Here is a 14,356-nt window from a genome sequence, read left to right as displayed (position 1 = left end):
CCTTGTGCCATTACTGTTTGGGAGTGCTAAAACTTCAGTTTATAGAATTACATTATGTATTTCAGGGATGGGGAAAAGCTTGTCACGTCATTCACTGAGCTTAAAGAGGAACACATAGCAATAAGATGCTCATCCCAAACTTATAATATAGAAAATGTTGATGATCTATATTGGAAAGATATAGGTGTGTAAGATGCTCCACATTAACATATTACTCATCCAATAATTATTTAACAACCCTGGCCTTTATTAATTAAAATGCTATGTAGGCTATATGCTTTATTTTTTTCTTATGGCCAAATTCCTGAATTTGAAGAAATTTCAACATACACTAGTGATAGAGGGAGCAGCCTTTTCATTTCTAACAAATGTAGGCACTGACTACTTTTGACCGAAGGATGTATTGCTAACCTAGATTCAGCAATCTACTCTGGAGCATCAAAAGGAAGAACTCAGCTGCTCCTGAGATGAATACATAGGCAGAGGGAAGGACATATATTAGCTAATGTGGGAGCCTTGAAAATCTTTGATTCAAATACTGGAAAAAGTTAAGTGTCATCATTCTCAGAAACCATTCATTTAGAAATGGAAATTAGAAAATTAAATAATAATAGAGTATGAGGAGCTATCCATCAGGAAACAAAACAGTTGTGTGTGTTATCTCCCCACACTAATGGTGAGGGCTGTACACTGCATTTATTGCCCTGAAATTAACTGTATTGGAATTTTCACAGCAAAAAAATGTTTTGCATAAACACTTATTAGTGAAAGAGAGAGACTTAGCTGCCAGGTACTGATACCGAAGTTTCAGGTTCTTGGTCTCCACGATTTGAAGAATGAACCCAGGACCATAGCATCAGTGGTAAATCAGGATTTAGTCACAGAAATAAAAATTACAACTACAAAAACCACACCTCCTGACAGAGAGAACCAAGGAGGGGAACAAGCTCTCCCACTCTCTCTTGAGGTCTGTTCTTCGGCTCTCTGCTCAGGGGTTTATATAGTAGCAGGGGGGTTGTTACTTAAGAACTCAATGTTGACTTTTAGGGTGTGGGTCTTGTCAGTTACAGCCAGCTGTCCAGTGAACTCTCAGGCCTCGGAAACTTACATGAAATCCCTCCTCGCCCCAGTCAGAAGTGTACCTGGAGGAGACAGCAAGGCTCGGTCCATGAAACTGACCAGCCAGAAGTGCAAGGGGAGTAGACAGCAAGGCGCCAGTGTCTTCCCCCAGCAGGTGTCTGCCCCTTTTAGGAAGCTGGTTCCTCTAGCAGCAGCAGCATCAACACCTCCAGGGCTAAGGTGGCTGGTCGTGGTGTCACTTTGTCCTGCATCAGTAGGAGCATCTGAAACAACACATTATGAGATCCTTTGACATTTTCTGAGTTGTTTTCTTTGGATTAACGTTCTATGAGATTCAGTAGAAAAATAACCCCATGATTAGAAAGTTTGGGAAATGCTGAATATTTATCCCCTTGTTGTAAATTCACAATTATACTTTTTATATTAAAGACTGAAAGGGCCTAGAGTAAAATGTAAAAACAGAAAACAAAACAAATAAAAATACGGCTAACTCAATTAATAAAAATACTTTCTGCATATATACAGAGTGGACATGAAGTTCGTGCACAATTTAGAATACTTTAACATAGTAAATTGCACACAAACTTTAAGTTCACTCTGTATATACATATACAATGTATATAAAGTATTGCCATGAATCCATAATCCATTTTTTAAGTGAACAACTATTACTATTTTGCAAAAGTGGCTGATAGTAAACACAGTCTAATAAATGCCACTATAAGGAATTAAAAACCTGTAAATTATGAAGGAAATACACTTCCAGGTGAGAATGAGCAGTTGTGGTAGCAGCATTCACTTCATGGAGGCAAATTGTTTCTATTCTATCCTGTCTACCCTTTCATGCTTTTTCATTTCTACAAACTGTGTGCTAGGAATAAAGAGAAAAAATGTCATTCACCCCACTGTAAATATAGCCTGATAAAGGTGCAGTGATAATATGACCTGTTAGTTTAATTTCTCTTGGTAGAAAACAACAAAAACCAAATCAAAGCTGGATGCATAAAACCCAAGGGCAGAAATAAAACCAGGCTCAGGAAAGACCTAGAAAGAAGCTATATCACTTCCAGTAATATAGTCACTAAACTTCTTTGAACAAAGGATGTCTTCCTAAGAACAAATTCAGAAACTTGTCCGGAGATTCGAAATGAACTCTGGTGCTGGTAGAATGAATGTGTCTATTAAGTAAATATTAAATAGAGAGTGGACATAAAGTTCATGTGCAACATGCTAAATTGTACAGGAACTTTATGTCCACCCTTTATGTAAACGAAATTTAAATATATGTATATATACACATATAATACACAGTACTTGAACGACATTTGTTTTCTTCAACCTTGTTTTGTTCAAGATTGTTTCATTGTTTCATTGATGAGGAAAAAACATTGATTGTGGGCGGGGCCACTGTCTGTATGAATTTTGCACATTCTGTCTGTGTGGGTTTCTTCCAGGTACTCGAGTTTCCTTCCACATCCCAAAGATATAGGCATTAGGTGAAGTGGCATGTTTAGATTGTCCCAGTGTGAGTGTGGGTGTGGGTATGAGTATGAAAGGGATTAGTTGGCAGCCTGTCCAGGGTTGGTTCCTGACATGGACCCTGCAGATAGGTTTCAGCCACTGGCAACCCTGAACTGGAGTAATCTGATAAATAATTATCTTACTTGTTTTTATTTATTTTTTTTTTCTGCAGTTTTTGGCCAGGGCTGGGTTTGAACCCACCACCTCTGGCATATGGGGCCGGCGCCCTACCCCTTTGAGCCACAGGAGCCACCCATTACTTGTTTTTATTAATCTTTCAAATGTACATACAGCTCACGTTTATTTCCATGTTTAATTCTAGAAGTGTTTTGGTCTTTATTTATAAGTTTCATGATGTTCTTATAACCAGAAGTATGCTATAGGAACTTGTGTGTCAATTATCCTATATGGTAAAATTGGTTTTATTATATGGTCTCCTGCTTTAAGTTGCAGTTTTTTACTTTATTGGAAGAAGCAGTACAAATGCCTGCCATTGGTAACCACAGGAATTCACTCTGCTGTCTATGGAGAAGCCAGTCTAAGATCAGTCACCCAGGATGAACTTGTCAAAGAGTCTACCACGTCATCTTCTAGGGCCCCCATCTTGCTACCTAGAATCAACAAATGTTAACATTTGCATATATATATATTTTAATTATTATTTTTTGTATAGACAGAGTCTCACTTTACCACCCTCAGTAGAGTGCCATGACATCACACAGCTCACAGCGACCTCCAGCTCTTGGGCTTATGCGATTCTCTTGCCTCATAGTCTCCCAAGCAGCTGGGACTACAGGCGCCCGCCACAACACTCGCTACTTTTTTATTGCAGTTTGGCCAGGGCAGGTTTGAACACCCTACCCTCAGTATATGGGGCCGGCACCCTACTCACTGAGCCACAGGTGCCACCCAACATTTGCATATTTTAATAAATTAAAAGCTTTCAAATAAAATTGAAAACCTCTTTATTTTAATCCAGGGATGTCTAATCCCTACCCGATTCCTTTCCCTTCACTTTGTGCCCAGAGGCAACCACTATGACAAAATACGGATGGTGTTTTATGCTTTACCACACACATGTACCTATGGACACCAAAGTTCCAGACCACCAACCCCCTATATGACCACGTTTTAGGGGAAGACTAATTTTGTGCTTTCCAGGAGCCCATGGAATACCCTTCCCTACCGCTCATAGAGATCCCGAGCTGGATGTGGATGGGGGGTTGTAGGTGGGTGGAAAGCCCCCTGGATTTTAAAACCCCACCGCAATCCCTGGTTTTAAACATCCATGGGGACTCATCCTTATTCTAAAAGGTGAGAGCACGCACAAATCAACTGGACACCTTTATTGTTTCAACAACCAGACTATTTTATTGAAGAGTGTTAAACAGAAAGGAAAAGATGTGAGGGAGTGCTCTGAGCAATGTGCACCCTTGGCCTGGTGGCCGCCCCGGGGTAAGCACCCGTGGCTGTGGGGACAGTCCCAGCTCACTTCTTGTCGTTGCCGCCCAGGGTGAGCTTGTCAAGAAGGTATTCAGCCAGGCCGGCTTCCGGGGCCCCCAGCTTGCGCAGGTTGGTGAGGTAGCCACCCAGCTCCTTCAGGGTCTTCGCTTCGTCATGCAGAAAGTGGATCTCTAGGAAGCTGCAGAGCTGTGCATCACCTTTCTCGGTGGCCAGATGGTGCAGGTTAAGGAGGGTCTGGTTCACACTTTTTTCTAAATGGAGGGCACACTCCATGGCCTGCAGACCGCCCTCCCAGTCATCACGGTCAGCCTTTCTGACATCCCGAAGGTAGACACGACCCCCACGCTGATTCTGCAGCTCCATCAGGGTCTCAGCCAGCTCCCTCTCCTTATTTGACCGCTGCTGGAAGAAGCGGGCGAAGTGCTTTAGGGCCACGTTGTCCCGGTCGAAATAGGCAGCCATGGAAAGGTGCACATAGGAGGCATACAGCTCCAAGGTGATCAAGCTGTTGACACCGGCCTCACAATCAGGGTGGTAGCTTTGGCGTACCTGCAGGGGCGCGACGGCCATGGCTGGCGGTGCTGGCGCAGCAAACAAAAAGACGGCAAAGGCGGTGCGGAGCCGCGGGGTGAGGGGCCGGCAGCGGCGGCGGGGCTGGAGGCGGCTACGTCGGATCACACCCAGGTTGGAAGAAGGTGGCAGCCAGCAGAGGATGACCTCCCAGCAAGTGGCTTTGTGAATGGCGGCAAGTCAGCCAGTTGATCGGAAGTGGGTCTGAAGGCCGTTACCAGGGGGGTGGGGACAGGAAGTGAGAGCACAATCTCAGGGATCTACAGGAAATCTCGGGAGACTTTGCCATGACCTTTTGACCTATGTAATATATTAAAAAGTTATTTATGAATACAAGTGCAACAGTTTTGAGTTAAACACATGGATAATATCCTTTAAAAACATATTTTAATGTGCAAATGTTGTGTTTTTCAAAAATGTAATGTTTTTGTGAGGTCTTTAGTTATATTATCACAAAGCTTTATTTGAATGGCAGTTTTCCTCCGTGACTTCAGTATCTGTACCAGTGATACTGTGGATAGCCTTCGCATTGATTTCCTATACCTTATTAACTCAGTGATCTCCATTTTTCTCTTACTCATGATCAACTTCTGACTTCCCTGACACAAGAGCCCTATCTCCAAAGTCTCAAACAGTGATTATTTAAATCTTTCCATCTTTTCCACATCTTTTTTCCCCAGAGTCTCACTCTGATGCCCCAGGCTAGAGTGCCATGGCTTTCGCCTGGCTCACAGCAACATCAAACTCCTGGGTTCAAGGGATCCTCTTGCCTCAGCCTCCCATGTAGCTGAGACTACAGGCATTCACTCATCATGAGCTGTGGCTAATTTTTCAATTTTTAGTAGAGACTGGTCTATTTTTGTTCAGACTGGTCTCGACCTCCCGAGCTCAAGTGATCCTCCTGCCTCAGCCTCCCAAAGTGGTAGGATTGATTACAGGTGTGAGCCACCCCACTCCTAGCCTTTTTCACACTTTTTGACTTGTTTTTCACTCCTTTATTCTCTCAAGTATCTCAATATTTAAGCACAATCCTGAAAACATTCTTTCTGCCCTGTGTGGACTCCAAAATGGACAATCCAGTATAATTTTCCCAACATCCTAGATTTGCTTATACCCTTTAGCTTCACTGTGAATTTCCTCTTCTTTGGCAAGTAGACTTAAAAGCCTTGTATGCATTCTAAGAGAAAGCACTGTTAACCACGTGGATGTATGCAGACCCTCTCACCTCCTTTGTAATTCTAGTGCCACTGGGCAAGCCTTTTTCTTTAATCGATCAAGTAGGTTGTATGACATAAGCCACATAAGCTATACAAATTTCGTCTTTTCTGCAATTGTCAACAAGTAATTCTTCTTTCATCATTAGTAGTGAACTCGCTTAGCTATCCTACCACTGATTTCAGATATCCTTTCATTAATTAATAACATTTTTCTTTCAACAAATATTTATTACTTACCCAATATGTCCAAAGCACAGGAATAGGATTTGATGTAGAAAAAGAGAGATGAAATCTCTATTCCTTTAAAAAAAAGTGTCATATTTTCTTCCTTATTGCTTCAGGTAAACACATACAAGATATTACACATGTATATGGAAATATAAATAACAAACCATATTCTTAGAATTCAAGGATTTTATATTAGAAGACATAAGTCCAATCAACCTAGGTACTAATAATTTATTTGTGTATTAATTCAACAACAACTTATATACTCCAAATATGTGTCAGTCACTGTTTGATTATTGAAATAAGAGAAATCAAGGGGCGGCACCTGTGACTCAAAGAGGTGGGGCGCTGGCCCCATATGCAGGAGGTGGTGGGTTCAAACCCAGCCCCAGCCAAAAACTGCAAAAAAAAAAAAAAAAAAAAGAGAGAGAGAAATCAAGCACAGACTTTGTTCTCATGGTAAAAGACAGAATGACAGAACATTATAAGTGCTCTAAAATGCTTTTAAAGTTATCGGTAAAATGCCTATTTTCTTTCATAAAGCTTTATTCTTACAGCTTCTATTAATGTACTTTTATTTTGGTCAATTTTTTTTGGAAGTTAATGTTATTTATAATCAGTGTTTATGAAGAAAACAAAGGATTAAGTATTAAAATGTCATATTTAAAATCATCTTGGAAGTTTTAGAGGCATTTCATCATTGATCTTTTAAAGAAATAGAATAATAGGAGGGGGAAAAGATGGCCAAATAGAGGCAGTTTTTGCCAAACACTCTTGTCCTGAAGGAGAAAAACTGGACTGAAGTGAACTTGGAGAAGTTGAAATTGAAGGGATGAATACAAGGAGAAGAAATCAAGGCATTCATTATCCTCTCTGAGACGAACTGCAAGGAGGAGAACAGAGAAGAAATATAGAGCAACTAGACTGAGGGTTCCTGAGTCTGAAGGGTAAGGGAGACCACTCACCCAGGGGCTTACAGCGAGCTCTCTGTGAGCAGCAAACAGAGCATCTCTCACCTGATGAGACAGAGCCACAAAGTCCCAGTTTTCCTAAACCTAGGAATTTCCACCTCTAGGTCTCCATTATGCTTGGCACAAAAGTGAACAGATTTTCTCTCCAGCACCTTGAGACCACAGCCCATCCCCCACTGAGAGACTGCCCCTACAGAGGCCAGCTTCCTAGTGTCCAGGCAAAGCAGAGTGCTAGCTCAGCCCAGATAGCCTGGGGAGTCTAACACCAGGCCCAGGCACCAGAAAGGCAAAGGAACCTCCAACCGTAGAAGCAAGGGTTACAGAGGCCACTTTCTCTGTCATAACCAACTGGATCCTTAACTGGCCACAGGAGGAAAGGAAGACAAGCCCTGCCTCCCCAGTGTGTCTGGCAGGATCTCTGAGGGTACTCTCAATTGTGTGGTCCAGTGAACCGACTGTGCCCTTCCCTTCTGTGAGAGGAAACTGTGGCTAGGCACCACCGACTTTGGTATGGGGTTGGGGGTGGGGATCCTTCCTAGGTCTCCTTCCTGTTAGGGGAGACCTTTTCCCTGCCAGATGGAGTAGTTCTGCATGGTGTCTGTGCCTGTTCATCCCTGGATCACCTCCAGCTGATGTGGAGAGAGATAGGCCTGGCCTCAGGCACTGCACCCTGGGAAGATCTGAGAGGCAGATAGCAGGCCACAGAACACCTCCCCCAGCCGTGGATAAAGGCCATAGTACATCCAGGCTATTGTGGCCAGGACTCTGACAACAACCTCAGCTTTTTGAATTTGTTTGTATGAGGAAGGTTCATACCTTGGGGCAGGAACTTGGGTGGAAACAATAGGGCAGCCTATGAATTCCCCACCCCCAAACACCTGTGGGGAATGTAGCATTTTGAATTCATTACAGAAGAGATTTCAACAACAAAAAAACCCCATGGCTCTTTTAAACTGGGTGGAGGGTACTAATACTAGGACAGAAACAGTTTGAGCTAACTGGGATACACCACCAGCCTGGGACTCTCACATGGAGGTCCCCCTCTAGTGCTATCCCAACCAACATGGAGAAAACAAGGCTGGTCCTTAGAGACTCTCACACTTTAGCCCCAAAAGTAAGCTTTGTGAGGCTGAGTGGGAAGGGCCACAGTCCTAAGCTCCAGCCCATTTGAACTGTCAGTGGTGAAGGGCTGGTTGGTCAGCACCATATCCTGGGCCCTCCACATTTGATTTCAGGCTGCCAGAGTTAGTTGCCAATTAGGTCTGTGGGGTGCTGCCTAAGAGTCCCAATTAGATTATCTCTCAATGACTATTTAGGAACAAACTAATATTACAGCTTAAAAAGTATGTAAATGTATAAATAAAATCTAAAAATACACATGGGGAAGAATCAGCAGAAAAACCCTGGCAACATGAAAAATTAGAGCAGATCAACCCCCTCAATAGATTTCAAAGGAGATATAGCTGAAAATACCATCCACAGAGAAATTGTTGAAATGACAGAAATAGGATTCAGAATATGGATGGCAAATAAGGTGAATGAAATTAAAGACAAGATGGAAAAAGAAATCCTAAAAGAAGTCCAAAAATTATCTTTAGAATTTAGTGAAAGTAAGGACAAAATCACTAAGGATCTGGATATAATTAGAAAGGATGTAGCAGAGCTTAAGGAATTGAAATAGGCATTCAAGGAGATTCAAAACACAGTTGAGAGTCTCAGCAATAGAGTAGAACATGGAGAAGAAAGAATCTTAGAAATCAAAGATAAGACTTTTGAACTAACTCAATTATTCAAAAAGGCAGAAGACAAAGAGAGAATAAAAGCAGTGATTTCCCTGAGAGTTAAGGGAATACTCCAAAAAATCAAATATTAAAATTATAAGGATACTTGAAGGAGAAGAAGAGGGGTCAGATAGCATGGAAGCTCTATTTCAAGAAATCATGGTGGAGAATTTCCTAAGCATTGCAGAAATCCAGATACTAGATAGTTTCAGACCCAAGCACAACTCAATTCAAACAAAGCAATGTCAAGCCACGTTGTAATGAACCTGGCCAAGGTTAAAGTGAAAGAGAAAATTCTATAATCAACTAGATGTGAGCAACTAAAAGGGGAAAAATATCAGGGTTACAGGAAACTTATCAGCTGAAACTTTTCAAGCTAGAAGAGAGGTCATCTGTATTTAACCTTCTTTCTTTCTTTTTTTTTTTTGAGACAGAGTCTCACTATGCCACCCTCCATATAGTGCTGTGGCATCATAGCTCACAGCAACCTCCAACTGTTGGGCTTAAGAGATCCTTTTGCCTCAGCCTCCCAAGTACCTGGGACTACAGGAGCCTGCCACAACGTCCGACTATTTTTTGTTGTTGTTGCAGTTGTCATTGTTGGTTAGCTGGCCCGGGCTGGGTTCGAACTCACCACTGTCAGTGTATGTGGCCAGCGCCACAACCACTGTTTTACGGGCACTAAGTCTGTATTTAACCTTCTTAAACAAAACAATTTGGAGACCAGGATTCTGTATTCTGCTAAACTAAGTTTCATTTTTGATGGAGATATCAAATATTTTACTGACATGCAATCATAAAGGAAATTTCCCACGATAAAACCAGCTCTGCAGGAAGCACTTAGATCTGTTCTTCACACTGACAAGCGTGATAAACCACCATTAAAGTAAACACAACCAGAAATTAAAGGACAAAACCTAGCTTCCATAATGGCCAAGGGATAAAACTAAGCAATGGACCACCACAAAATAAGATGAAAAAAACTCCACCATACTTATCAATTATTTTAATAAATGTGAATGGCTTGAATTCCCCTCTGAAGAGGCACATACTGGCTGACTGAATAAAAAAAGCATAAGCCATCGATATTCTGTATTTAGGAAATATATCTAACTAATTTTGGGAGTTTCAAATTCCTAGGAAATATCTGATTTTTATTAGCTTTCTGTCAAAATGATTTTTTTTTTTTTTTGAGACAGAGTCTCACTATGTTGCCCTTGGTAGAGTGCTGTGGGGTCACAGCTCACAACAACCTCAAACTCTTAGACTTAAGCGATTCTCTTGCTTCAGCCTCCCAAGTAGCTGGAACTATAGGTGCCCACCACAATGCCTGGCTATTTTTTGTTGCAGTTGTCATTGTTGTCCAGCTGGCCTGGCTGGGTTCAAACCCACCAGCCTCAGTGTATGTGGCTGACACGGTAACCACAGTGCTATGGGCGCCAAGCCAGCCTTCTGCCAAAATTATTTTAAACCTCATTTAATTTAATATGAATTAACGGGTTGGGATATATTCTTCAAAAAAAATTTTTTTTTGAAACAGAGCCTCAAGCTGTTGCCCTGGGTAGAGTGCTGTAGCATCACAGCTCACAGCAACCTTCAACTCCTGGGCTTAAGTGATTCTCTTGCCTCAGCCTCCCAGTGGGATATATTCTTTAGATATGAAGATTTTCAACATTTCCCTTTTGCTTATTGCTTGTGTGGAGATTGCTTTTTTCCCCCAAAGTCTCAAAAAATAGACAACTAATATTTATAAATAAAAATAGAAGATAATTTCAAAAATCAGATCATGCCAAATCTTATAGACAATAGAAAAAGAAGAAATACTTCAAATTCATTCTACTTCATATGGATAAACCTGATATTAGAATTGGAAAAAATAGATTATTATAAAGGGAAATTACAAACATATTTCACTTATAAATGAGGATGCAATATTCTAAACAACGTATTGACAAGTTAAATTAAAAATAATTGTTCAAATAATGTACTTTAGTCATAAATTAAATCCAATTTATGTAAGGATTAGTCACTATTTTCTTTTCTTTTTTTTGCTTTCCCCACCCTCTCCCTCCTTCTCTCTCTGTCTGCTCTCTCCTTCCCCCACCCCCACCCAGTCGTTAATTGTCATTAATTGTCCTCATATCAAAGTTGAATACATAGGATTCATACTTCTCCATTCCTGTGATGCTTCTCTAAGAATAATGTGTTCCACCTCCATCCAGGTTAATACAAATGCTGCAAAGTCTCCATTTTTTTAATGGCTGAATAGTATTCCATGGTATAGATGTACCACAGTTTGCCAATCCATTCCTGGGTTGAGGGGCATTTAGGCTGTTTTCACATTTTAGCGATTGTAAATAGAGCTGCAATAAACAGACTAGTACAAGTTTCTTTATCATAAAAGGTTTTTTTTTTTTTTTTCCTTCTGGATAGATGCCCAGTAATGGGATTACAGGACCAAACGGGAGGTCTAGCTTGAGTTCTCTGAGGTTTTTCTGTACTTCCTTCCAAAAACGTTGTATTAGTTTACAGTCTCACCAGCAGTGTAAAAGTGTTTCTTTCTCCACATCCGTGCCAGCATCTGTAGTTTTGAGATTTTGTGATATGGGCCATTCTTGCTGGGGTTAGATGATACCTCAGGGTGGTTTTGATTTGCATTTCTCTAATAATTAGGGATGATGAGCATTTTTTCATATGTTTGCTAGCCATCCGTCTGTCTTCTTTAGAGAAGGTTCTGTTCCTCTCTCTTCCCCAAAGGGAAGGAGCCTGTGCTTTATGATTTCTTGTATGTCAGACAACTCATGGGAAAATGTTCTTTAATGATCTGTCAAATGCTGTAGGAAGTATGACTTGGTTATCCATTAGTATTGTAATCCCTTGATTTTCTCCTGCCAGAAAAATACTGATTCAGAAAAATAATTAGCAATAATACTAATTTATAAAGCTTATATACTGGAAGAGGGGTTAAGTGCAAAGACAAAACCTAGCATCCCTTTATAGAACATGAAGTGAAGATTTGTTGTAGAGTAACTGGTGGTTTGAGAAAGCAAGATGAGACCACAAGCAGCCCTTTTGAAAGAGAATAGGCTTTAAAAATTGGAAATTAAGGAGAAGGGAACTGCTGAAATCTTTTTTTTAATATTTTATTATTACTATTTTTTTTTAAGACACAGAGTCTCACTTTGTTGCCCTCAGTAGAGTGCTGTGGCATCACAGCTCACAGCAACCTTCAGCTCTTGGGCTTAGGTGATTCTCCTGCCTTAGCCTCCCGAGTAGCTGGGACCACAAGCGCCCACCACAACGCCCAGCTATTTTTTTGGTGCAGTTTGGCCAGGTCCAGGTTTGAACCCGCCACCCTCGGTACATGGGGCCAGTGTACTGAGTGACTGTAGTCACTGAGCCACAGCGCCACCCGCTGAAAAGAATTCTTGTAAGACAAATAATTCTCTTTACCTTGACTGCCTGTGTGTGTGGTAAAGTCCCTGGCCTGGAGCAAAAGTGGAAAGTTGTTCTGAGAACAGTTTCTGGTGACAGTAAGTGTTACTGTCGTGTATGCTATAGCTATCAATACATTGTTTAGCGTTCTTCAGGCCTTCAATAACTGTGAAGGACTAACGCCTGCAATGATAACTGGAAATGTCTGTTCTACAACCAAAACAATCTATTTTGAATTGCTTCCCTATTTCATTAGGCCTGTATCAAATATCAGTGTATTTAGTTCCTTCTAAATCATCACTTTGGCCCTTAATCAAATGTATTCCTCAATTATACTGCAGAGAAAAATGCAATTTCTCTTGGATGGGCCTTGGCCTTAATTTTTTTCTACTCCACATTAAAAATCTCTACTATTTAGAAAAAAGACAATTTTTTTTATTTTTATTAAGTCATTTATACATAGATTATAAATACATTTATGCCATTATGGGATTCCATGTATTGATTATTTGTACAAATTGGAATGCTTACATCCTACTAATCAACATAGCTTTCACCTCATTTACCCAATTACAAGCTTTCACCTCATTTACCCAATTACAACATTAAGACATTTGTGTTCTACGCCTGATAGATCCAACTTGTACTTGCAATATGTTCCATAGGTGTGGTCCCCCTACTAACCCTCCCTCTATCAACCCACCCCCTCCCTGCAGGTCTCCCTCCCCTTCCCTCCTTCATCCTAGGCTATAGTTGTGTTTCATTTTTCATATGCAAGTGTGAGTGATTATAAATTGGTTTCACACTAGTACTGAGTACATTGGATACTTTTTTTTCATTCCTGAGTTACTTTACTAAGAAGAATATTTTCCAGCTCCATCCATGTAAACATAAAAGACGTACAGTCTCCATTTTTTTAATGTTTAGAAAAAAGACAATAATTTATTAAACTAATCAAGGTGCATGATTCTCCAAATTATGATAATCACTTCCTAAATCATCATTTGATTGATAAATACATCAATGAGATCAATACATTTCAGTTAATTGGTTTATCTACAGAGACGGCACTCAGAAAATGGAAAAACATAATTCAGTTTATTCAGTTAATACAAATATAAAATTGGGTGATAAAAATAGGAATCACAGGATTCTACGCAAAAACAGAAGTGCACTTCCTTTTTTCTCAGAAAAAAACAACTCAACTGGTTTATAAACCATGGGAGTGATTTTCCTAGCCATGCTATCAGATAAATTTTGTTAGATTGATTAATTGGAGTAAATCTCTATATAGGACAATTTGCTTTATAAAACTCTGTTTCGTAGCTGGATGAGGTAGAACATCGCTCAAAGTATCTTTTTGCACAGGAGTGTTATTCTATCAAATGAACAAACAGGTAATAATAGGATTTCAAAATTATTTTTGTAGAACGACAACTCAACTAATATTTTGTAATAGGTTCAATAATATTTCAGAAAATTGTGGTGTGTGTAAATGTGTATATTATGCATACGTTTGCATGTACATATTAGGCTTTTATCACTAACGTTAAAGCCCGCTAAAATTTGAAACTTAATGTAAACTGTGGCTTGAATATATATATATACACACATTATTCTAAAGGGTAGGATCTGGTTAATATAGAAGTAACAGCCTGTGCTTCATAACTGTGTTTCATATTATAATTGTTATAATAGTAACAATTTATAAATAATAATAACATTGCATATTTTTGCCTACTCTTCCAATGTTGGCCATTAGCCAAGTGAAGTACACGTTATTGAGAACATGCATCTTAACCGATTGTGCATGTGTGTATAGTATACTGAATTTTTATTTTTTATTTTTTTGGAGTTATTATTATTATTATTTTTTTTTTTTTTTGGCCAGTGCTGGGTTTGAACTCACCACCTCCAGTATATGGGGCCAGCACCCTACTCCTTTGAGCCACAGGTGTCACCCTATACTGAATTTTTAATTTTGTATTAATTTTAATTTGTAATTTTGTATTAAAGATACAAATGTTGCATTAGAAGAGGAGTGAGATTAAGTCAGCACCAGGGGATAACTGAGATTACTGATTTTTCT

At 40.0% G+C, this 14,356-nt stretch overlaps 1 protein-coding gene across 1 annotated transcript; it reads right to left on the bottom strand.

The window, feature by feature from the left end:
- Positions 1–4,089: 4,089 nt before the first annotated feature.
- Positions 4,090–4,635, bottom strand: LOC128576756 (ferritin heavy chain-like). The gene has a single exon (XM_053578991.1). It carries the CDS (start codon positions 4,633–4,635, stop codon positions 4,090–4,092), a length of 546 nt encoding a protein of 181 aa, XP_053434966.1.
- Positions 4,636–14,356: the final 9,721 nt, after the last annotated feature.

This window comes from Nycticebus coucang, chromosome X (assembly GCF_027406575.1).
Source record: "Nycticebus coucang isolate mNycCou1 chromosome X, mNycCou1.pri, whole genome shotgun sequence".
NCBI classification, from domain to species: Eukaryota; Metazoa; Chordata; class Mammalia; order Primates; family Lorisidae; genus Nycticebus; species Nycticebus coucang.
Note: the sequence above shows the minus strand (reverse complement) of the source record. Positions and strands in the feature narration are given on the sequence as shown.

Excerpts from the sequence above, each read along its gene's own strand:
- LOC128576756 (XM_053578991.1), bottom strand. The coding sequence starts at position 4,635 with ATGGCCGTCGCGCCCCTGCAGGTACGCCAAAGCTACCACCCTGATTGT.